At 46.8% G+C, this 26,467-nt stretch overlaps 1 protein-coding gene across 1 annotated transcript in view; it reads right to left on the reverse strand.

Annotated features, from left to right (window-relative positions):
* LOC142021394 (bromodomain-containing protein 8-like) overlaps positions 1-26,467 on the reverse strand; it is a 38,407-nt gene that overhangs the window by 5,610 nt on the left and 6,330 nt on the right. Inside the window, exons 4-6 of the mRNA XM_075010125.1 lie at positions 18,202-18,356; positions 13,237-13,323; positions 12,444-12,512 (exon numbers count right to left, since the gene is read on the reverse strand). Coding sequence (XP_074866226.1) covers positions 12,444-12,512; positions 13,237-13,323; positions 18,202-18,356 — 311 coding nt within the window. The remainder of the gene's footprint in view (positions 1-12,443; positions 12,513-13,236; positions 13,324-18,201; positions 18,357-26,467) is intronic.

Consider the following 26,467-nt stretch of genomic DNA (forward strand, 5'->3'; position numbering starts at 1 on the left):
CTCAAGACAGAGATCTTGAAGACATTCTGGATAATTCTCTGGAAACATCCATTGAATGTGCAGCACCAATCAAAGAAGCAAACAGAATGTTGTGAATCATTAAGAAAGGATTAGATGATATAATAGAAAATGCCATATTCCTGTTTTATAAATCCATGGTATAACCCTGTCTCGAATAATGAGTGCAGATGTGGTCACCTCACTTCAGAAAAGAAATATTATCGGAAAAGGTTCAGAAAAGAGAAAAAAATTATTAGAGGTAGGAAATGGCTTCTATATGAGGAAAGATAAGTCAGACTGGGACTTTTCAGCTTGGAGATGTGATTATTAAGGAGTGATATTTATAGTGGTCTATAAAATCATGACTGGTATGGAGAAAGTAAACAAAGAAAAGTTATTTACTCTTTCCCTTAACACAAGAACTAGGCTAAATGCAATTAATAAGGAACAGGTTTAAAACAAACAAAAGGGAGTATTTTTTCATGCAATTCACAGTTAACCTGTGGTTCTCCCTGCCAGAGAAAATTGCGAAGGCCAAGAGTTTAACAGGATTTAAAAAAAAAAAAAAAACCTAGATAAATTCATGGAGAATTGGTCCATCAATAGCTGTTACCCAGGGTTGGTAGGGATGGTGTCCCTAGCCTGTTTTTCAGGACTGGGAATGGATGACAGAGGACAGATTACTTGATGATTACTAGTCTGTTCACTCCTCTGAAACAACTGGCACTCCCCACTGTCAGAAGACAGGATACTGGGACAGATGGATCTTTGGGCTGTCCCAGTATGGCTGGTTTTATGATCTCCTGCAGTGCGAGACCTGTAAAATCTCTTGTTCATAAGGATATATATGGCCAGAGATCTCTATGTGACCCTATACGTTTCAAGAAGACCTTCTGACCATCAAATGGAAAGTCTACACCAGTATTCTGAACCCCTTTCAAACCCTGATAGCAGCAGCCTTGATGACCTGTGCCTAATAACAGCTGTAGAGATGGATTTGGCAGCAGCATCTGGGGCATCCAAGGACACTCAGAGAGATTCTGGCTAATCATTGACCTTTCTAGATGATGGCCTGAAAGAGTTCTCTGTGCTCTTGTGGAAGATTAGTTGAAATTCATGAGGTTGTACTTGGCCGTGATCTCATGATAGTTTGTGATCTGAACCTGTTGAGTCATGGATGAGTAAGTCTTTTGGCCAGGAAGGTCTAAACTCTTTTGGTCTCTATCATAAAGGATAGATCTAGAGAGTCATGTTGTTTTCCATGCTCATTTACAAGCATCTGCTATCAGGGAAGTAGGCAGATGGTATGAGAACAAAAGTTCTGAGTCCTTGGGAGAAACACAATGTTTCTTATCTGCCTGTTTGCAGATTGGTAGGGTGATGGAAGGAGTTTTCTACACAGTCTTGGCTGGATCTAGGAGTGGTTCATTAATAGGTAGCACAACCCAGGTGGGTGTTCCTGACTGCAGAGTGTTCAGGAGCTTCTGTTGTGAATTTTTAACTGACTCGATGCGTCAGTGAGTCTCTTGGAAATGGCAACCTCACAACCTCTTGGAAATGGCAAAAATCTCAAGCCACTGGTGGGGGACTGAGTACCTTGTCCAGAGATCAGGATGACGCAGGATTTTGAGGGCAGCCTCCGTATCCGATCGTCACCTCATGTTGGGGTTGGGTAGATAAGACTGTGTAACCCAAGCCCCTCAGTGCATTGGCGTCTCAGATTAGGCAAATTGCTATTGATATGCCATCCAAGGATCCCAGTACGGCCACTGAGGGAGCAGGATTGGAGCTCTTGTGGACATATTTCAAAAAGGATCCCTCTATGGATGAGGGGAACCCTGCACTGCTAGAGAAGAGACTAATTGACTGTCTCTGCCAACCTCCTCAATGTCTATACCTTTCTCACAGAGCTGGAAGGGACCTCGAGAGGTCATCAAGTCCAGTCGCCTACACTCACAGCAGGACCTGTCACCATCCCTAACAGTTTTTTTTTTTTCTATTTGCCCCAGATCCCTACATTTCTTTGCTTCAGTCTTCACGGCTGAGGATGTTAGAGAGATTCCCAAATCTGAGCCGTCCTTTATAGGTGACAAATCTGAGGAACTGTCCCAGAGTGAAGTGTCGTTAGAGGAGGTTTTGGAACTAATTGATAAGCTAAACAGTCACAAGTCTCCAGGACCAGATGGTATTCACCCAAGGGTTCTGAAAGAACTCAAATGTGAAATTGTGGAACTATTAACAGTGGTTTGTAACCTATCCTTTAAATCAGCTTTGGTACCCAATGATTGGAAGACAGCTAATGTAATACCAATATTTAAAAAGGGCTCTAAAGGAGATCCTAGCAATTATAGACCGGTAAGTCTAACGTCAGTACCGGGCAAATTAGTAGAAACAATAGTAAAGAATAAAATTGTCAGACATGTAGAAGAACATGATTTGTTGAGCAAAAGTCAACATGGTTTCTGTAAAGGGAAATCGTGTCTTACTAATCTATTAGAGTTCTTTGAAGGGGTTAACAAGCATGTGGATGGGGGGGATCCAGTAGACATAGTATACTTAGATTTCCAGAAAGCCTTTGACACAGTCCCTCACCAAAGGCTCTTATGTAAATTAGGTGGTCATGGGATAGGAGGAAAGATCCTTTCATGGATTGGGAAGTGGTTAAAAGACAGGAAACAAATGGTAGGAATAAATGGTAAATTTTCACAAGGGAAGGGGGTAACTAGTGGCATTCCCAAGGGGTCAGTCCTGGGACCAATCTTGTTCAATTGACTCATCAATGATCTAGAGAAAGGGGTAAGCAGTGAGGTGGCAAAGTTTGCAGATGACACCAAACTGTTCAGGATAGTCAAAACCAAAGCAGACTGTGAAGAACTTCAAAAAGATCTTAGCAAACTGAGTGACTGGGCAGCAAAATGGCAAATGAAATTTAATGTGGGTAAGTGTAAGGTAATGCACATTGGGAAAAATAACCCCAGTTATACATACAATGTGATGGGTGCAAATTTAGCTACAACAGATCAGGAAAGGGATCTTGGAATTATAGTGGATAGTTCTCTGAAAACATCCACACAGTCTGCAGTGGCAGTCAGTAAAGCAAATAGGATGTTAGGAATAATTAAAAAAGGGATAGAAAATAAGACAAAGAATATCTTACTTCCCCTATATAAAACTATGGTACGCCCACATCTTGAGTACTGCGTGCAGATGTGGTATATATAAAATCATGAATGGTGTGGAGAAAGTGAATACAGAAAAGTTATGTACTTGTTCCCATAATATAAGAACTAGAGGACACCAAATGATATTAATGGGTAGCAGGTTCAAAACTAATAAAAGAAAGTTTTTCTTCACACAGCGCACAGTCAACCTGTGGAACTCCTTGCCAGAGGACGCTATGAAGGCCAGGACTCTAACAGAGTTTAAAAAAGAGCTCGATAAATATTTGGAGGTTAGGTCCATAGATGACTATTAGCAAGGGGTAAGGTATGGTGCCCAGCCTTTTGTCGAAGGTGGGAGATGGATGGCAGGAGACAAATCGCTTTATCATTGTCTTCGGTTCACCTCCTCTGGGGCACCTGGCACTGGCCATGGTCAGCAGACAGGATACTGGGCTAGATTGACCTTTGGTCTGACCCAGTATGGCCGTTCTTATGTTCTTATGACCCCCCACCCCCCGACGATTGGGCTCACAACCGTGGGTTTAGCAGACCAATGCTCAAACCACTGAGCTATCCCTCCCCAGTGGAGAGGAGCAGGAGAAAAAGGGGAGGCACTTGTAGTATCAGGAAGCAATGGTAATCCAGAGACTGGCATTTGGTACGAAGAGCTGGCACTGTTAAGCAGTAAAGGTGCTAGCTGGTGTAAAACTGACCAGTCCCTGCAGTAGCAGAATTCCTGCTGTACCAAGTGTGGAACTGTAAAGGGCTGGGGAGGCATGAGACTCATGGGCCAGAACAAGGCAAGCTGCTGTCCACATCTAGCACACAGGCTCTAGGTGCCCCCGCCCTAGCACAGCCTTTTGAGACCTTTACAGAAACAGCTGATGACAATGCCCCTCTACAGCGCACAATGTACATTGGGCAAACTGGGCAGACTCTTCGCCAAAGAGTGAATGGACACAGAGCAGACATCAGGAATCTCTATACACACAAGCCGGTCAGTGAACACTTCAATGGAGTGAGCCATTCTGTTAGACCCGAGAATGTGTGTCTTACAACAGAGACTTTAAAACCAGATTACATAGAGAAAGTTGTGAATTGGAGTTCGTATTCAAATTTGACACATTAACTCTTGGTAGGAACAGAGACAACAATTAACTCATGCATTACAAGGACTGCTTCCCTTCCTTTGATGCTCGTGACTATCTCAGGCAAGACACTTGATATCCCCCCCACTCTCCAGTCCTATGTACTTGATTTGTCAGTTTTTATTGCAATTTTTTTTGGACCTCTGTACTTACAGATGTCAGTCTGTACTGGAAATGCGATTGGTCTGATGACGTGGGTCTGCCCCATGAAAGATCATCACAGAATAAATCATTTTGTTAGTCTTTAAAGTGGTACAGTTCTGCTGTTTTGTTTTGTTAGAATACAGAATCACAGAGTCACGGAATCACAGGGCTGGAAGGGACCTCAGGAAGTCATCTAGTCCAGCCCCCTGCTTCCAGCAGGACCAAACCCCACTAAGTCGTCCCAGCCAGGCCCTTGTCCAGCCGGGACTTAAAAACCTCTAGGCATGGAGAATCCGCCACCTCTCTAGGCAACGCATTCCAATGCTTCCCCACCCTCCTGGTGAAGTAGTTTTTCCTAATATCTAACCTCCACCTCTCCCTCTGTAACTTCAGACCACTACTCCTTGTTCTGCCATCTGACACCATTGAGAACAGTTTCTCACCCTCCTCTTTAGAGCTCCTTTTCAGGAAGTTGAAGGCTGCTATTAAATCACCTCTAAGTCTTCTCTTCTGTAAACTAAACAAGCCCACATCCCTCAGCCTCTCCTCATAGGTCTTGTGCTCCAACCCCTTAATCATTTTCATTGCCCTCCCCTGAACCTGCTCCAGCAAATCCACATCCTTTTTATACTGGGGGGTCCATAACTGGACACAATATTCCAGATGTGGCCTCACCAGTGCCGAATAAAGAGGAATAACTACTTCTCTAGATCTGCTTGCAATGTTCCTCCTAATGCACCCCAGTGTGCCGTTAGCCTTCTTGGCTACAAGGGCACAGTTTACTCATATCCAGCCTTTCATCCACCATAACCCCTAGGTCCTTTTCTGTCGTGCTGCTGCTGAGCCAGTCAGTCCCCAGCTTATAACAATGCTTGGGATTCTTCTGCCCCAGATGCAGCACTCTACACTTCTCCTTGTTGAACTGCATCAGATTTCTTTTGGCCCAGTCCTCCAATTTATCCAGGTCACTCTGGATTCTTGCTCTGCCCTCCAACATATTTACCTCTCCCCCTAGCTTTGTGTCATCCGCAAACTTGCTGGGGGTGCAATCCAGTCCCTCATCCAGGTCATTAATAAAGATGTTGAATAACACCGGCCCCAGAACTGAGCTTTGTGGCACTCCGCTTGAAACCGACCGCCATCCAGATATTGAGCCATTGACCACTACCCATTGGACCCAACAATCAAGTCAGCTTTCTACCCATCTTATAGTCCAAGGATCCAATCCATAGTTTCTTAACTTACGGACAAGAATGTTGTGGGAGACTGTATCAAAAGCCTTGCTGAAGTCAAGGTATATCACATCCACTGACCTCCCCATGTCCACAGAGCTTGTTACCTCATCACAGAAGCTAATCAGATTGGTCAGGCAGGACTTGCCCCTGGTGAATCCATGTTGGCTACTTTTGATCACTTTCCCCTCCTCCAAGTGCTCCAAAATGGATTCCTTGAGGATTCTCTCCATTATTTTCCCAGGGATTGAGGTAAGGCTGACTGGTCTATAGTTCCCTGGATTGTCATTCTTTCCTTTTTCAAAGATGGGCACTACATTTTCCTTCATCCAGTCATCCGGTATCTCCCCTGATCTCCAAGAGTCTTCAAGGATAATGGCCAAAGGTTCAGCAATGACCTCTGCCAATTCCGTCAGTACCCTTGGGTGCATTAAATCCAGACCCATGGACTTGTGTACATCTAGTTTTTCTAGAATACAGACTAACATGGCTACCACTCTGTTACTATTCAACATGCAGGGAACTACATTTAGCTGTTTGGAATGGAGATCCATCAACTATATACAAAAACTTGCGCAGATCTAGACAGACATCATCTTTCTCTACAAATGCAAAAAGATGGACATCGTACCCAAGGGACTGACAGTGAAAACCCCATTGCAATCAACATACTACACTGATTATAGTGAGAAACTGTGCCACGTACGCTCTAAGAAACTGAGGAACCACTTGATCAGTATCAGTACAGGAATGACCTCTCTGAACTTCAAACTCTCCTCACTAATCAAGACCCCACAGAGCGGGACTTTACTTACACTAGACAAGAAATCTATAATACACACTTCCATGCCCTATAAAAAACAAGGACAATAAACTATTTAAATTACTTCATACCTCAGGATACTACATTACTACAACTACAGCAAACCAGATAATATCGTTAGCCTATGAAGCTGCAAATTCTACCCAGCTGAAGAGTCTCTCTTATCCTGGGGTCTTTCTTTCTGCACCACCGCTTCCACAAACCTAACATAATTTTGTGGTGATCTCAAGGCCTTCTTTCATCGTCTCCGTCTACAGGAATGCTTCCAACACACCAATAAACATCAGTCTGACTCACTAGATCCCCCACACCAACACCAAAAGAAGAAGAATTCTATGTGGACTCCGCTGATGGTCGTAGTGACATTCTAGATTCTACATACAATGCTTCCGCAACCGTGCACGGACCGAAATTATATGCAAACAATACCAAACAAAACACAATCTCAACTGTGCTTAACGCTATGCTGTCCAGAGTGTCAAAAATAACTCAGACATTATAATCAAGCCAGCTGAGAAAGGAGGCGCTGTTGTCATCAAGACTAAGTCAGACTATGAACAGGAGGCAGCCAGACAATTCTCCAACACCACATTTTACAGACCTCTCTCCGCTGATCCCACTTTAGAATTCCAAAAAAACTGCACCATCTACTTAAAGAACTCTCTGCCTCTACTTGAGACCAAATTCACTTGGACACACCATCTGAGCCCCAACCTGGATTATTCTATTTACTGCCTAAAATCCACAAACCTGGGAACCCTGGATGCCTTATCATTTCAGGTACTGGCACCCTTACTACCAGAATATCCAGCTATGTAGACTCCCTCCTCAAACCCTACACCACCAGCACTCCTAGCTATCTCCAAGATACCACTGACTTCCAGAGGAAATTACAAAACACTGGAAACCTTTCTGACAATCTCATCCTTGCCACCATGGACGTAGATGCTCTCTACACCAATATTCCACACAAAGATGGATAAAAAGCTATCAGGAATACCATCCCTGATGTTACCACAGCAAATCTGGTGGCTAACCTACGTAACTTTGCTCTCATCAACAATTATTTCCAATCTGGGGACAATTTATACCTCCAGATTAGCGACACTGCTATGGAAACTTGCATTGCCCCACAGTATGCTAACACTTTTATGGCCAACTTAGAACAATGATTCCTTAGCTCTTGTCCCCTGTTGCCCCTCCTTTACTTACACTATATCAATGACATCTTTATCATTTGGAACTATGGTAAAGAGACTGTGGAAGAATTCCACAGAGATTTTAACAACCTGCACCCTACCATCAATCTCAGCCTTGACTATTCCACATGAGAAATACATTTCCTGGACACCACAGTACAAATCACTGATGGCCACATTGACACGACTCTCAATTGGAAACCCACTGACTGCTACACTTACCTACATGCCTCCAGCTTCCATCCAGCTCACACCATCCATTGTTTACAGTCAAGCCCTTAGATACAATCACATCTGGTCTCATCCTACTGACACAGACTGAAAACTTCAAGACCTCTACCATGTATTTATACAACTTAATTACCCACTGGGAGAAGTAAACAAACATTTTGACAGGGCCAGACAAATACCCAGAAACCAGATACTTCAATATAGGCCCAAGGAGATCAATAACAGAACACCACTTGTCATCACTATAGCCCCCAACTCAAACCTCTGCAATGCATCATTAAAAACCTACAACCTATTCTAGATCATGACGAACACTCCGGAAGGCCCTAGGTGACAGGTCTGTCCTCTTCTACAGACAACCTCCTAACCTAAGAAAGATTCTTACTAGCAATTACAGGGTATACAGTAACATTTGGTATGAACAGAGACAGCAATTACCTCACACATTGTGCTACTTGACTGCTTTTTGTTTTGATAGTGTATAGACTAGCACAGCTTCCTCTCTGTTACTATTACAAGGACTGCTTCCCTTCCTTTGATGCTCATAATTATCTCAGGCAAGATACTTAACATCCCCCACCCCTTATCCTCCTCCTTCAGTCTTACGTACTTGATTTGTCAGTTTTTATTGCAATTTTTTTGGACCTCTATACTTATAGATGCCAGTCTGAACTGGAAATGCGATTAGTCTGAAGAAGTGGGTCTGTCCCACAAAATCTCATCAGCGAATAAATCATTTTGTTAGTCTTTAAAGTGCTGCATTTCTGCTGTTTTGCTCAGATGATCATAGGCTTAGCAAACGCCATGCGTTCCTCTGTGCCCAGGTGGAAGGCTGAAATGGTGACCAAGTGAACTTTTATTCATGAGATGGAGAGCCCCTGCTGCTTGAGGTGGAAAAGACAGCCCTGTATAAATGGCACAGAGGTGACCATCAGGGATAAATGTTGCTGCACTGACCAGCATGAACAGGTCTTCCACTTGTGAGACAGGTGGCTCTCATGGAGGGTTTCCTGCTGTCAAGGAGGACTTGTCTTAACTTGACCCATGTAAGGAAGTTCCACTGGATTCAGTGAGGGAGCTTCCATGCCACGAGGTGCAATGACTTGGGGTCTGGGTTTTGTCGATGGCCATAATCCTGAGTACGTAACTCTGGGAAGAGTGGCAGGGTGACTGGAACTTCCACACACATTTCCAGCAGTGATGTGTACCAGTGCTGTCAGGGATGGACTGGAGCTATCAATGTCACTGAAGCTTCTTTCCTATGTATCTTGAGGAGAACCTTTTGTAACCCTTCTGCTGAAAGGAGTCAACAGCAACCAGGGCTGGGTTCAACGTCTAGGGGTTCCTTTTCATCCATCTCACACAGAACCAGCTCGAGCCCTCACCCAGTAGCCTGGGAAATGCACACACCCCTGGCGCCTCCGAGAGGCAGTGCTTCCCCACTCGCAAGCACAGAGTCTGAGTGCAGAAAAGAAACTTCTAATGAAAGAGGCAGAAACATCAATTGACATAAGCTTGAGAAAATACCACACCCAGAGTTCATAACCAATCCTCAAGTAACTGTCCGAGCTCAAATGGACTGAGCAGTGTCCTTGGCCTCTCAGGCTCACCAGTCCAATACTGTAAACAGCCAATCCACACACCCAAACTTTCTTCGTACCCCCACTTCAAATGCCCCACTTACACCTCGGTCCAGTCCGTACAGGCCCTGACACATCACCCTGATGCATCCCCTCACTGAACCTAAGGCAATGCCCCACTTACACTAGTCTGGCGCTCCACTTGCTCACTGCCAGCTGCCAGTTGCGCTGTCCGTGCGCCCGCTGCTCCTCCTACTGGCCATCCATCAGTCACTCCTGCTGTCCGCCCGCTGCTCCTCCTACTGGTCGGCTGCCGGTTGCACCATCCGTCTCTTCATCCACTACTCCTCCTACCGGCTGGCTGCCGGTCATCCGCTGCTCCTCCTACCAGTTGCACCATCCATCCGCTGCTGTCTTGTGGGTTTTTTTTGTAGACAAAACCCTGTGATTCCAGCTCTCAGTGAGTTCACCTCATAGTGGCATTCAGTTCTGGGCCTAGTCACAGCACCTCAGTATCCACCAGGGTGGATTCTCACAGAACAGCTATAGACCCATCTTTAGGTCTACCTGTGAACAGTGCAGGAAGAACTAGCCAAACCAGTCTTACAGCTACAGAGAGGGAGCCGTGCTAGTCTATACACTATCAAAACAAAAAGCAGTCAAGTAGCACTTTAAAGACTAGCAAAATAATTCATTAGGTGAGCTGTCGTGGGACAGACCCAGTCTGAAGCTCACCTAATAAATTATTTTGCTAGTCTTTAAAGTGCTACTTGACTGTTTTTTGTTTTGACAGTCTTACAGCTGTATAGCCAAAAGGCTTCCAGCCAGCTAGTTCAACCACTATGGCTCCCCATTGTTACCCACACAGTGCTTTGAGGGGGGGAGCCCTCTGTAAGCCATATCTTACACAGAAGTGATGACTGCCCTGTACCCCCCACAAAACTTCAAGCATTTCTACAATTCTTACACTGGGTGATGGCATAAATTGTGACTTTACAACAACATATTGTTCACAACAGACAAAACCTCCTTGCTTTGCCTGCTCCCAGCAGGCTTTGTTTACAAGGCATTACGTACATACACCTTTGTATTTTCATGAAAATATCTCTGCAGGATACATTCCCCAATGACTTCAGCAGTACTGAGCTCCTGCTGGCACACTCCTTACCCTTGTGTCCAAGGGGGAGAGGCAGAAACACACGTAGGACATGGCCTGACCATCAGAAGAGGAATGTGTTCACCATAGAGTCTGGGCTGTGATTCTGGAAGGAGAAAACTGTTGACATGTCCTGTTGCATTGCACCATGAATGGGGGAAAGGACCACTGATGGAAGATTGAGTTTAGTAGGCCTGGCTGAACGGACCAGTTATGGCCATAGAACACTATGCTGAGAGAGTCCACCAACTTGTTTCTACTGCAGGGAGGTGTGAGGCTTGCAGGTGTATGGAATGCTCTACGCAGAAGACCCAGCGCATTCGGGCTTCCTGGCCCAGGGGAGGGGAACGACCAGGCTGTTTGTAGCTATAAAACATCACTGTGGGGTTTTGTCAGCACTCACTTGTACGCATCGCCCTGTCACGAGGGTTTGGAAAGCCTGGTACACCAGGTACACCACGCTCAGCTCTCTGACACTGATGTGGAGAGCAAGTTGTTGCCAAGACCAGAGGCCTTGAATCCTGAGGGCCCCCAGACAGCTCCCCAGCACAAGTCTGATGTGTCCATTGCTAGCAAGTGAGATGACTGAGAGCTGGTGAAGAGGACCCCTAAAAGAACTACACGGAGGATTGACCATCCACAGGAAGGATCCCAGGACCAGCAGGGTCCCCATCGTGTCCAAACTGTCCCATGCTGCCTGATACTCATTGCTAGCTATCTCGGAAAGCTTTGAAGTTTGAGCCTGGCATGTGGAATCAGATAGGCACAGGGAGCCTTGTGACCCAGGAGTTTCTGGCAATTTCTTGCTGTAGTGGCAGGAAAACTGCCTGAGACCTTGAATAACGTAACCAAGGGTCCAAAATCTCATCTCTGGGAGGTACACCACAGCTTGCATCAAGTCCAGTACTGCCCCTATAAATTCATATTCTGACCTGGGGCAGTGTTGATTTCCCTATGTTCAGTTTGTAAAATGCTCTTATGAAGCTGACGTGTGTCTCCACTTGAAATCTGAAGAAGCCCTTGGTGAGTAGAGCCCTGCATGGATACAAAATTTATATCCACATCCCTATCTGTATCAGCAAAAATGAGCCGTGGGCACCTGCATTGACATCTACAGAGACCTGCGGATATAAAGGACAGGAGCCCTGTTCCACTGCATGCTATACAAACACATTTTTCTGCCCATCCCAGATCATAGACTAACTGGCGTTAATGCCCAAAGGGCAAGAGGTGAGCATAATGCATGGAGCATTTGCAGGGTCACCCACACAGATCAGTGGTCCCAAATCACCTGGAAGAGGTTTTCATGAAAACAAATGAAATCAACTCTCCCCAGCTGCCAACCAGTCTGACCAGTTCCTTTGAGGCAGTGCAGCAGGGGACGGGACTAAGAAGATAACAGATTCAAAGTATTTGAAGGGTGCAAATGCACCTTTGACCCATTGGAATACTCCCACTTTCTCTTCTGCAACATTTCAAAACAGAACATGGATGCGGAAAGGCAAAATGGAGGCTGTATGTAAGGAAAACATTTCCAAAGAGTGAGATCTATTCAGGGAGAGGAGAGCTGGGATGAGGAGAAGCCCCAGGGATCTGAGCAAAGCCTGAAGACACTGAAGGGAACCTGGTCCCTGATGGGAAGCAGCTGCCATGGTGACAAGCATGAGACAGATGACAGAAAGTTGTCCCACAGCTCTTTGCTCTCTACATTTTGGGGCCCTTGAGAGGTGGAGGAAGCAGATGAAAATGGTCTAGGGCAGCCTTCCTACCTTCTCACCACATCCTTGTACCCAGGAGCCTGCTTGTCTGAGACCGGCTTCAGGAATGGGCCACTGTACCTAAAAGGACAAGCTCAAAGAGACAGGAGAGAATCAGGTTTGCCTCCTCCTATGCACCTGACTTTTGAAGAGAAGTCACCAGCCCCCTGGTCCTCTTCCCTGGCACTCATGAAGCTGACAGTGGGTGAGGGGGAGTGACGACCAGTACCCATAGGAAGTACAGGAAGAATGGCGGGAAACCGTGGAGTCTAATGTTTGTGTTTGGGAAGACAGAAAACTGAACTCCGTTTTCTGCTTAAGCCAGCGGCTGCCAAGGTAAACAGGTGCAATATGCAGGGCCAGCACCTCACATTAGCTTCGTCCCAGCAGAAGTAGGAATTCTTGCAATATGGATGTGGGTGAACCCAGCAAGAAATGATCCATTCTACTTCTGCCTTCATGGATAAGCCCGGGGCGAGAGCTAGGGATAGCACGGACAGGGGCCATGCAAATTTCACTCCCAGATCTGCTGCTGCCTCTCATTGCCAATCTGCAGCCCCTCTGCTATTCTATCCTCACCCCCTCCCTCCAGCTGAGCCCCTGCCCTCCACCCAGCCCACCGCCATCTGACACATCATTCCTCTCTCCACACCTCTCAGTGTTGGTGATTCCCCTCAGTTCACTGATTCAGAATCAAAGATCAGAGAGGACCACTCTGACCTTCCGGTCTGATCCCCTGTATAACACAGGCCAGAGACCTCCCCTCGATTATTCTAGCTATGAACTGTCCTGCCCAGATACACACCTGTGGCTGGCTATCATCTTCCAGATGGACAGCAGTGTTTTTTTGAAAAGCAAATGTCTCAGTGGGTGATCCCAGCTGCGTGGCACCCTGCAGAGAGGAGAGGTTATTAGCTTACAGTAGCAGGAAGATGATGAAGTGGGTCCTACCCACAAAAGGTCATTACCTAATAAGTAATACCGATAGTCTTTACGGTGTTACAGCATTGCTGTTGTTGGTTTTTGTGAAGCTACAGACTAACGTGACTACCGTTCTGAGCCTATGTAGCAGGAAGAAAGTGCTTAGCACAGAGCACTCACACAAGCACATTGCAGTCTCAAGTGGTACCAAAATGTTCCAGTACTAAACATGGTACGAAAACATTCCTTCAAAATAACAGGACCCACACGACGATCCCCTCCTACGCAAATAAGATTAATAGAATACTATTGCTAAACACGTTTTAATTCACAAGTACAAGATGAGGGGTGATAACCAGCCATGCCAGGGGCAGTACTAACTTGTTTGCAGTAGGGTATAAGAATGTATTTCAGAAGAAGTATCTTTGTTTAGCCTAGAGAGGAACAGAAAGTCCTGCCATTTACTGAGCTGGTCCATTGTTACAGACACTCATGCGGTAGCAGCCCAGTACAACTTATGGCATATTGTACAACACTGTGTTGAAAACCAACTTGGCTGGTGCTTCATTCCTTAGAAGACATAATAGTTATTGGGCATTTTGCCTGAGGTCTGCCATTCGGGCTGTCTGTGCAGTGCAGAGCAGCATGCAGACAGAACACCCATGCAGCCAAGCATCTATCGATACGCATCATGCCAGGTAAGGAGCAGGGGGTACTTCCACTGCTGGCCGCCAGGACACCTGGGTGAGAAAAGGCCTCTGCGCTTTAGCTTGTGGTCTAAACAGAACACCCTGTAGGTACCTACTAGGCAAGCCTTCCCGTCCAAGATGTATAGGACAATATTTCCCAAGAAACTTCCTTTGTTTGGGTCTCTCCAGCAACTCTCACTTTGGGGTTCTGCTTAGCAGCAATACCTGCTATTGTACTCACAATTTACAGGCCAGCAGAGGTCTTTAGCAATGGCTCAGTAATGTCAGAGGCACCAAGGCCCTATGTGATCCCATGTGCTGAGTTTATTAAAGCCAGCAAAACCTGGGTAGTTGTCACTAGCTCCTGCTAGAGCTGCTGGCCCACATCTCTCTCTCACTGTGTTGTGAAGAATCTCTTTTGCTCACATCCATGAAGGGACTTTAGGCACAGCTGTGATCCACGCATCTCCTGCTCAGCTGTGCCTGCTACCTAACACACTAGGTGCCAAAAATCACCAGACTGTAAAAGTTCCCTAAGGAACTCAGTTCCTGCCCCTGGGGATGAACTCTTCTGCCAGAGTCGAGTGTCTGGATGTCATCTCATGTATGTATAACAATGAGCTCCTCAGACCAAGGGAAACAGGCACGTGGCTGTGTGGCTTGCCACAGGGTGCCAGCCGGGAGGCATGCTCAGAATATGGCTGCCCTGCACAGCAAGGCCGGGGGAGAGGGTAGCAGACTCTTTTATGGGCTTTAGCCCAGTGCTTAAGGTACACACCTGGGAGGTGGGAGACCTAGGGTCAGTGTCCCTTGCTACTTGGTGAAGCAAAGGAATTTGCTCTCTGGTGAGGACCCTGACCACTGAGGTACTGGACAGCCTGAGGCAAGAGCTTCTCAGTCTCGCTTGCTGAAACCATTCCCCTTTGTATTAACAAATCAGATACAAATAAGATCAGAGCACAAGTGAGAGTGGATCTATAGCATAAGGAGGAACTCCGTTTCATTCTTCAGAGGGGGACCTGGGGTTTCTCATGTCCCAGTGTGTACTGTGAAATCAGAAGTTTGATTGGATCTGCCCTAGGCAGTATTTGGAGGAAATTCTCTTGTTAGTATGTCAGGGTGCTCTGCAGGAGGATAAACAAGATCACAGTGTGGTCTTCTGGCCTTGAAATCTATGACTCTGTACAGAAGGCCTAAGTCACCTGATTCCAGGAGAGGGCACCTGGCTGTGGCTCACAAGCAGAGACAGTGACAGAGAGCCGTATTAGTCTATTCTATCAAAACAAAAAAGCAGTCCAGTAGCACTTTAAAGACTAACAGAATAAATTATTAGGCGATGAGCTTTGGTGGGACAGACCTACTTCTTCAGATCATAGCCATACCAGAACAGACTCAATATATAAAGCACAGAGGTCCAAAAATTGCTATCAACATTGACAAATCAGAAAAATTGTTATCAAGGTTAGCAAATCAGAAGAGCAGAGGGGTGGCAGGATCGGGGTGCGGGGTGGGGAACTTAAGACATAAAACAAAGTATGCAAAAGAGTCCTTACAATGGGCCAGGTAATTGCTGTCCTAGTTCAAACCATGTGTTAGTGTGTCGAATTTGAAAAAAAGACAGTTCTGAGCATTCCCTCTGTAAATGGTTGTTAAAGTTTCTTTTCAGTAAAACACAGAATCAGGTCATTAACAGAATAGCCCACTCCAAGATAGGCCCAAAAAGTCAATAACAGAACACCACTGGTCATTACCTATAGCCCCCAATTCAAACCACTGCAATGCATCATTAAAGACCTACAACCTACCCTAAATCAGGATGCTACACTCCAGAAGACCCTAGGTGACAGGCCTGTTCTTTCCTATAGACAACCTCCCAGCCTTATGAGGATTCTCACTAGCAACCCAGGCTATACCACAATAATACTAATCCTGGAACTTTTCCTTGCAACAAGCCCCGTTGCCAACTTTGTCCACAAATCTATTCTGGAGATGCCGTCACTGGACCTAACCAGGTTATTCACAGAATCACAGGCACATTCTCCTGTTCCTCAACTAACATCATATATGCCATCATGTGCCAACAATGCCCACACACCATTTATATAGTAACAGAGAGGAAGCCCTGCTAGTCTATACACTATCAAAACAAAAAGCAGTCAAGTAGCACTTTAAAGACTAGCAAAATAGTTTATAAGGTGAGCTTTCGTGGGACAGACCCACTTCTATGGTCTGAAGAAGTGGGTCTGTCCCACGAAAGCTCACCTAATGAACTATTTTGCTAGTCTTTAAAGTGCTACTTGACTGCTTTTTGTTTTGACCATTTATATAGGACAGACTGTAAACACTCTTTGATAAAGAATGAATAGACACAAAACAGACACCAAAAATCTCCTAACACACAAACCTGTCATCCACCACTTTAATGAAGTGGGCAATTCTGTTAATGACCTGAAAGTCTGCATTTTACTTAAAAGGAACTTTAACAACCATTTAGAGAGGGAATGCTCAGAACTGTCATTTATATTTAAATTGGACACACTAACACGTGGCTTGAACCAGGACAGCAATTACCTGGCCCATTATAAGGACTCTTTTACATACTTTGTTTTATCTAACTCTTAACTTCCCCACCCCACACCTGCCTCCTGCCGCCCCTCTGCTCTTCTGATTTGCCAACCTTGATAACAATTTTTCTGATTTGTCAACATTGATAGCAATTTTTGGACCTCTGTGCTTTATATATTGAGTCCGTTCTGGTATGGCTATGATCTGAAGAAGTGGGTCTGTCCTACCAAGGCTCCTCACCTAATAAATTATTCTGTCAGTCTTTACAGTGCTACGTGACTGCTTTTTTGTTTTTTTTAAGCAGAGACAGGTGCTTCTGGACACCCTGGACTTAGGAACTGAATGCTGTGAGAGGATGAGGCTTAGGGTACTTTCCTCTCCCCAGCCTCTCCAATTGCCCAGCTCAGGCAGTGTCAGTATAGCATGCAGATGTTCTGTGGATCCCATTTTTAGACACCTGTTTAGAGACACTTGGCACCTGATCCAGGCTTTGCAGATTCCGTTCATATTCTAGGCACCTAAACATTAACAATGTCTAGGTCCCTTTGCAGAGTTAGAGCTTGTCCTTGTTGCAGCCCTCCGGTTCCCATAATTCACTCTACATCACACCTAGCCCCCTTGCCAGGCTGAGACCCTAGTTCACAGAACTCACTGCCTGTCCCTTCAAAGGTGTCTGGGTCCTTGGGCTACAAGCTTGGGAATACTTGTGAAATGAATGAAGCAGGACAAGGAGCTTAGTCTTTCGTCTTTCCCTCTGTGCAATGAGATGTTCTAGGCTGTATGAATATCTCCAGAGGAAGAGGCAGTGATGGCTCTGGTTGTGGGGTGTCTGGTACACAGTGTTATTACCGTTAGGCCACGACGTCACAGGAGTGGCAAACGAGCCATGGGACAGGATTTGAGGCACAGGAAGGTGCAGGACTGCAGATGGCAATTACAGGTGGGGTGATGTGATTCAGGGCAGCTCTGAGAAGTGGCCAGGAAGCTGAGTCCAGACCTGGGTAGGAAGCCACAAACCAAAGTCGGGCAAGGGACTGTATCGTGATCGCTTTTGGTTCCTGGTTTCCGTTCCTGTTTTTTCTGATTTCTGTCCTGAAGGGACAGATTTTATTTTATGCTCTGCTGCATCATTTCCTTTGGCGAGTCAGACCAGCGGCTCTGGTGTGTAACAGAGCCTGCCTGTTACACACACTCCTGCCTGGCCCCCGACATGGTGGCTGTGGTTGCCCCTGCACATCTCCATCCGCGAGTGGGACTGGACTCTTGTGCCTGGCAGAGCATGACCCTCAGTCAGGCTTAGACAGGTCACCCCAAAAGAAACTCTTGGGTTTCCTCTACGTTTGGTTCCATCCCCCATTTCACTTAAACTGCAATATGACTATCATTGAAAGGTTAAAGCCCTGTCACCATCTAGGCAGCCAGGGCCTCTCTTTCAATCACCTTCCCTCACATGATCCCCTCCACGTATGTACTCCCTGGATTGGGCCCATGGAGACAGGTCCATTCTCCAGCACAAAGGTGGAGTGAAGAGGTGATGACCTCAGCAGCACCTACCAGACTCTGACCCAAACCAGACCCAAGACTGTGCTACTCACAACTGTGAGGAGGCTGGGCTCAAGGGACTGATGTCTACCAGGGACACTCTAGGACTGCAGGTATCACTGTCACCACACGCAGAGCGATTGTTGTCTCCCTCCAGTAAGTGGCTCTCACCCTGAGTGTACTCTTCAGACTGCTTCAGAACATCCCCCTGGGAAAAGACAGAAAGGAAGAGTAACACCGCAAGGCTGGGTACCTCCATGACAGAGCTCCCTGGCAAAGCAACAGATCAACTGGAATCACCCAGCCAAGGGCCAGATTTGCCTCATGTGCCCTTACTACCACCAAGCTTCAAGGCAGGGCCTTCATGGTCTCTCGGAAGCCAATACAGCAGATGGACAAAAATTGAGTCTCTACCCTGCAGGAGCTGTCCTTAGCAGTGAGCTCCGTCTGTGCATCTGACACTCACTTTCAGCCTTTCAGTCCAGTGAAGATGGGTGGCCAATCCCCTCACCATACCGTCCTCACGCTACAGGAGCTCAGAGAGTGATTCTACTCTATCAATGAGGCAGTCCCAAAGAGCAGTGCCCAGGGACATTACCTTCTGCAGGTCAGTCAAGAAATGAGTAGCAGTATATGGAGGAGGTCCAGAGAAAACAATGAAGCAGAATGACTGGCTGCTACAAGGAGAAGCAACGGAAGGGGCCTGACCAGTAGCGCAAATGAAATGGCCATGGAGGGAATACTGTATTGCAGGGAAATTGTGTAGCTCATAAACTCAGGTTTGAGCTGGTTCTTATTCTGGAGGAGAATCCTGGGGGCTTAGTTAGCAGTTTCAGTCACCACGAGTGGACATGCTGGTATAAAAGTGAGGAAGCAGACACATGGCAGGGGGAGATGATAAACTAGCCAAGGAAAAGGAAGGTGGGAGGATTTGGTAGCTAAGGCATATGGTCACCAAGAAACAAATATTGATACCTTGGCAAACAAGGACAGGTCAAGCAGGATATTGCAGAACCAGTGATCAGGAAGCTACTAAAACAGCTTACCAGGAAACAGAGATGTGATCCTGACTGTTCAGAGTCTAGTGAGGTGACTGGCCTGTAGTCACAGCAGAACCCTGCACTGCACTCTGAAAAGTTATCACCCCAATTTGCTGAACTGCTTAAGCACAGTCAGGAATGATTCTCAGAATGCAGGAGCTTTTGCTGCTACCGAGCAAATTGCAAAGTCATGCCTCAGGAAGTTTTGGACACCTTAAAAGAATGTCAACTCAAGATGTTAACTCAAGAATCTCTACTCTGCGCTGGTTAGGCCTCAGCTGGAGTATTGTGTCCAGTTCTCGGCACCGCACTTCAAAAAAGATATGGAGAAACTAGAGAGGGTCCAGAAAAGAGCGACAAGAATGATTAAAGGTCAGAGAATGTGACCTACGAAAAAAGGTTGAAAGAACCGAGCTTGTTTAGTTTGGAAAAGAGAAGATTGAGGGGAGACATGATAGCGGTTTTCAGGTATCTAAAAGGGAGTCATAAGGAGGAAGGAGAAAACTTGTTCTTCTTGGCCTCTGAGGATAGAACAAGAGGCAACGGGCTTAAACTGCAGCAAGGGAAGTTTAGGTTGGACATTAGGAAAAAGTCCTAACTGTCAGGGCGGTCAAACAGTGGAATAAATTGCCAAGGGAGGTTGTGGAATCTCCATTGCTGGAGATATTTAAGAACAGGTTAGGTAGATGTCTATCAGGGATGGTTTAGACAGTACTTGGTCCTGCCGTTGGGGCAGGGGGCTGGACTCGATGGCCTCTCGAGGTCCCTTCCAGTCCTAGTGTTCTATGATTCTATGTGTGAATCAGAGCCAAAGTTTTCCTGGCTGTTGGAGAGTCATGGTTCGCTTCCTTTGCAAAAGATCCAATACCTCATTTAGGGAAGGAACATTCAGTGGTTAGCACATTGGCCTTTTAAACCCAGGGTTGAGTTCAGTTCTTGAGGGGGCCTTTCAAGGGTCTGGGGCAGCTTAGATTTAAAAAAAAAATCTATCAGGGATGATGGAGAGGGAGTTCTCCAGGCAGGTAAAGGAGAAGGAAATACAGGATTCTTAAGTAAGAGGCTCTCTGTGTGTGTGTGTTGTGTTTGGGGCTTTCTGGCTGTGGCTGTGGTGCTTTTCTGTTCTGTGGTGTGTGGTGGTTGTTCCCCCCGCCCACCCACGGAGGGTGGACTGGAACTGGCAGTTGGAATCTGTTGGCTTCTAAATAAGCTTGTTATCTAGAAGCCTCTGCTGATTGGCTGAGCCTCAGTAAGGGGAGGGACTTTGAGGCAGTTCAGGGCTTTATACAGCAGTGTCCAGCCAGGTGAGCCTGTGAACAGGGAGTTAGAGAGGGAGTTCTCCAGGCAGGTAAAGGAGAAGAAAATACAGGATTCTTAAGTAAGAGGCTGTCTGGGTAGGAGACCAGACGGGCTTAATGGGGAAATCCTTGGAAAACTTGGGCACAAAAAGGGAGCTTACAAAAAGTGGAAACTGGGACAGATGTCTAGGGAGGGGTATAAACATATAGCTCGAGAATGTAGGGAGGTCATCAGGAAGGCAAAAGCGCAACTGGAATTGCAACTCGGGAGGAATGTGAAGGATAACAAGAAAAGTTTTTACAGACATGTTACCAAGAAGAAGGTGATCAGAGAGGGTGTGGGGCCCCTACTGTATGAGGGACGTAACCCAGTGACAGATGATGTAGGGAAAGCTGAAGTACTTCATGCTTTCTTTGCCTCTGTCTTCACGGACAAAGACAGCTCCCGGACTAATGCGATAAGTGACGCATTGTGGGATGAAGGTGGACAGCCTTTGGTGGGGAAAGAACAGGTTAGGAGATATCTAAAAAGGCTAAATGTATATAAATCGATGGGCCCGGACCTAATTCATCCGAGAGTTCTGAGGGAGTTCGCATGTGTCATTGACAAGCCCTTGGCCGTTATCTTTGAAAAGTCGTGGAGATCGGGAGAGATCCCGGACGATTGGAAAAAGGCAAATGTAGGGCCCATCTTTAAAAAAGGGAAGAAGGATGATCCAGGGAAGTATAGGCTGGTCAGTCTTACATCAGTCCCTGGAAAATATCATGGAGGAGCTCCTCAATGAAGTCATTTTGAGGCACTTGGAGGAGGGGACAGTGATCAGGAATAGTCTGCATGGATTCATGAAGGGCAAGTCATGCCTGACCAATGTGATTAGTTTCTACAATGAGATAACTGGCTCCGTGGATAGGGGAAAATCAATGGATGTGATTTATCTGGACTTTAGCAAACCTTTTGATATGGTCTCCCACAATATTCTTGTCGGCAACTGAAAGGAATGTGGATTGGATAAATGGACGGTAAGATGGATAGAAAGCTGGCTAGAACGTCAGGCCCAGTAGGCAGTGATCAACGGCTCAATGCAGGGATGGCGGTTGGTTTCTAGTGGAGTGCCCCAAAGTTCAGTTCTGGGTCCTGTTCTGTTCAACATATTTATCAATGACCTGGATAAGGGGTTGGATTGCACCCTCAGCAAGTTTGCGGATGACACTAAGGTAGGGGGAGAGATAGATATGCTGGAGGGTAGGGACAGGGTCCAGACTGACTTAGACAAATTGGAAGACTGGGCTGCAAGAAATCTGATGAGATTCAATAAGGACAAGTGCAGAGTCCTGCACTTGGGCTGGAAGAATCCCAAGCATTGTTACAGGCTGGAGTCCGACTGGCTCGGTAGTAGTTTTCTAGAAAAGAATCTGGCAGTTGTAGTGGATGAGAAGCTGGACATGAGTCAACAGCGTGCCGTTGTAGCCAAGAAGGCTCATAGCATATTAGGTTGCATCAAGAGGAGCATTGCCAGTAGATCCAGAGAAGTGATTATTCTTCTTTATTTGGCTTTGGTGATGCCGCATCTGGAGTACTGTGTCCAGTTCTGGGCCCCCATTTATAGGAAGGATGTGGATACACTGGAGAGGGTCCAGCGGAGGGCGACCAAAATAATTAGGGGCCTGGAGCATATGGCTTATGAAGAAAGGTTGAGGGAATTGGGACTGTTTAGTCTGCAGAAGAGAAGACTGAGGGGGGACTTGATAACAGCCGTCAACTTACTGAAGAGAGGCTGCAAAGAGGCTGTTCACAGTGGTCATGGATGGCACAACATGGAACAATGGTCTCAAGATGCGGTTGGAAAGGTCCAGGTTGAACATTAGGAAAAACTTTTTCATTAGGAGGGTGGTGAAGCACTGGAATGGTCTACCCAGGGAAGTAGTGGAGTCTCCATCCCTGGAGGTGTTTAAGTCTCACCTCGACAAAGCCCTGGCTGGGCTGATCTGATGGGTTTGGTCCTGCTTAGAGCAGGGGGCTGGACTCGATGGCTTTTTTAGGTCTCTTTCAGCTCTATTGTTCTATGATTCTATGAGGGGTCCTGCTGTGAGGGCAGGGGACTGGACACGATGACCTCTCCAGGTCTCTTCCAGTTCCATGATATTTAATTAAATCACTTCCTCTTTCAAATATGCAATAGACCAACCAACTCAGAAGAATCCCATCCTGGATACATCCGTTCTTACCACATCAGTACCCATAGCAACCTTCGATTCCTGAGCATGCACATAAAGAAGATAACCAGGGGCAGTTCTAGCCAACTCCAAGCTTGCCTTGGAACACATGAATCACCATATTGGATGAAACACAAAGTCCTAGTCCACTGTCCACGTAGTACAGAGAAAAGTGTTACGTCGAATGCTACAAAAGATGGTTTTCTACCTTTCTTAACTGTTGTTTTCGAGAGGTCTTGTTCATGTTCATTCCAATATATGTGTGTGCATTGCATGCACAATTATCTGAAAGTTTTCCCTAGTAATATCCATGGGTTAGTGGTGGAGGCCCTGGATGGCACCAGCATGGCAGTGTATATATGCCACTGCCAACCTACCCATCTCTTTAGTTCCTGCTTGCCAGATTATTCTGAAATAGGGGAGGCAGGTGGGATTTGTAATGGACCTGAGCAACATCTTTTGAAGAACAATAGTTACAAGATGTAGGCAAGTGTCTTTTCTTCTTCAAGGGAATGCTTATGTCCATTCCAATAGGTGACTTCCACGCAGTGCTCCTGGAGGACAGGTCAGAGTTCAACTGGTCACTGACTGCAGAACTGCCCTACCAAAGGCAGCGTCATCCCTGGTGTGCCGAGAGATGCCATAATGAGTTGCAACAGTATGTACAGAGGACCATATCACTGCCCTCCAGCTGTTCTGAATCGGGACTTATGTGAGAAAATGTGCACCTTTGCCAAATCACAATATGTCTTGACAAAGACATGAGACCCTCATTCATGCCCGCCACGCTGCCCTGAATTCCTTCGCATTGATGAGCAGGGCTAACTCACTTTGTGACCCTAGGACCTGTGCCCTGATCTTCCACAGGTGTGCCCCTCACCCTAGTGTCGAGGCATCTGTGACCAGCATCATTATCAGATGACGTCTAGCAAATGGTACCCCGGCGCAGACTAACACACATTGCAGCTTTGGGACAGGACAGACGGAGGAAGGGTTACTACCATGTGCAGGGGAGCATGGCTGGGTTTGGGCATCTGTGCTAGCTATGACCGAAGAGGTTTGAGTTGTAATCTGGCATGCTGGGCTGTATACGCGCATGTCACCATGCAATTCTGCACAGTTGTGGGGAATTGGCAGAGTCTTGATAATGGTTTTCAGGGTCTGGAATTGATTCTCGGATGCAGTTCTGGCCACTCGTGACTCTCTAAGAAAGGGGCCCATGAATTCTATGCTGTACAGGTGTCAAAATGTATACCTGTATCTGTGGCTGTGTAGGCGGTAGGCTGTGACTCTGTGAAAGTACGAGAGGCTGACAATAGACCAAATTGGAGTACTCTGGATTGGTAATGTCTGTGTCCCATCATGAAATGTAGAACTCTCCAGTGGGCCAGAATGATGGCTGTATGAAAGTACACATCTTCTACATGAAGGGTGGTATATCAGTCTCCCGGATCCCGGAAGGGACAATGGAGGCCAGAGAGAACATATGGAACCTCTTGGCCCCTGAGGTCTAGGATTGGGTGTAGTCCACTCTAGGTCTTGGGGATGAGGAAATATCGAGACTTAAACCCCCTGCCCTAAAACTCCTGAAGAATCTCATCTATACCCCCTAAGTTGAAAAGTGACTGCACCTCATGAAAGGGTTCCCTGAAGAAGGCCTGGAAAGGCAGTGGGAGGGTGCAGAACAGGAATGAGTATCCTGACCTCACCATGCTCAGAACCCAGCAATCAGATGTAGGCCCAGGCCTGGTAGAATCGGGACAAATAATTCACAAAGAAAAGACAATCCGGGCATATAACTGGTACTCTGTCCCTGGCAGCACCTTCAAAAGCTGGCTGCTGGTCCCTGCAGGAGTTTATTAGATTGCTGCCCCCAGTCAGAGGATGACTGAGATCAGTGACAGCTGCTGTTTCCGCCCCGCCTTTTATATTATCCTGTCTGGGTGGACCAGAATTAAACCGTAAAGGAGTTTGGGGTTTGAACAGTCTTCTCTGGGGAGCAGGAGTGTGACTCTCCAGGGACTTGAGTGTAGTTGGGAGTCTGTTTTAGCTGTGAACACCCCCGCACAATCACATGGGAGGTCTCATATGATGTTCTGGACTTCTGTGGGGATGCCAGACACCTACAGTCAAGCACTGGTGCATTACCACGCTGGTCATCATGGCATGTGCTGCAGAGTCAGTGGAGTCTAACGTCACTGGTAAAGCTGACTGGGACGAGATCTTGCCCTCTTCCAGCACAGCCCCACACTCCTGTCAGAAATCTACTGTGAGTAATTCCTGGAATTTCCCAAGCAAGAATCAGGTATTAAACTCATAATGACTAAGCACTACCTGCTGGTTTGCTACACATAGTTGAAGTCATCCCGCTGCACAGACCTTGTGGCCAAACAGATCCAATTTTCTGGCTTCTTGGGATTTGGGGGCAGACGCTGGTTGACCCTGTCACTCCCTGTGGTTGGGTGTGTAAATAGGATTTTGTAACCTACATGGGAAACAACATTTCTTAGCCTGTCCTCATATGGGTTTGCAGATGGGCTGTGTGTGGCTGTAGATGGTATGGAGACTGGAATTCGTCATAAAATCTAGAACTCTAGTGTTGGTAATAATGGCTTTAATGAGTGGCCATGCTACTCCGGAGGGACCTTCTGGCGTGAGGTTACTGACCATGGGGCCTGGTTCCTTGACAACCTCCTCTGACTGTAGTTTCAGGTTTTTAGCCAACCTGCAGAGGAGGTCCTGGTGTCCCTTCAGGTCCTTGGTCAGCAGGAATATGGTGGAGGCCCTTGCCACAGCTTTGTCCTGTGAAGAAAATGATGAGGCTTTGGGTACAGGATCCTTCTGGTCACTGGGTTCCCACAATGGCTCCTAAGGTGGAGTGCCCTGACAAGGTGTGACAGAGTGAGTGCTCTCAAAATAAGCCTCCAATACCAGCCCTGAAGCCACAGGTGTTGTCTCTGAAGCCATCAGTGGCATCTGATCTGGTGGGGAGGGGCTGCCACTGTGTGTAAAGCTGCGGAAGCAGAAGGGGGACCTCAAGAGATCAGTCCCACCAAAGCTCCCCTGAAACCATGGCCTTCAGCCTGATGAGCCCTGAAGGGGCCCAAATGGGCACTGAATGGCATTGTGAATGGCACTGGGCCAAGAGGTGGGGCTTGCGATTTTAATGGTTCACATGGTGCCAGGAATGGTGCTGGAACAATGTGAGGAGTGGGATCTATAATTGCTTTGGCCCAACACAGATGACTCCCCAAGGTCCGAGGAGTATTCAGACTTAGACCTCTGCAATGCCAATCCAGTTGATGCTGGGTAATGAGGACTGTTGCTACTCTGCAAATGGTTTCCCATGGTGAATGGTCAGTGCCGAAGTAGGCACCATGAAAGTGGCCTGGGCCAGGGCCAGCAGAGTGCTCCAAGGTGCCACAGCAGCTGCTGATAGTGATGCTGCAAGCAGAGACATGGATGGTGCCAGAGCCAGTACAGTAGCCCGTGCCATGGTCATGGCCACCAGTGGTGCCAAGGTTTGTGCTGCCAGGATGGCTCTGCATAGCACTGTCGGCTCCATGAGATCATGCGTGGCCTCAGGTGTGAAGGGGAGATTCACATCCTCCTCCAAGACCTCCCTGACAGGTGAATCAACCAGCACTGGACTCAATGAACTCCTTCTGGGAGCTGAAGTCAACGGTGCTGAGGCCTGTTGCTCTAGTCTTGCCTCCATGGAGCTCCTGTACGCAGGCCTAGTTGGGGACTGATGTGGGTCCATCATCTTT

This window comes from Carettochelys insculpta, chromosome 15 (assembly GCF_033958435.1).
Source record: "Carettochelys insculpta isolate YL-2023 chromosome 15, ASM3395843v1, whole genome shotgun sequence".
Lineage (NCBI taxonomy): Eukaryota > Metazoa > Chordata > Testudines > Carettochelyidae > Carettochelys > Carettochelys insculpta.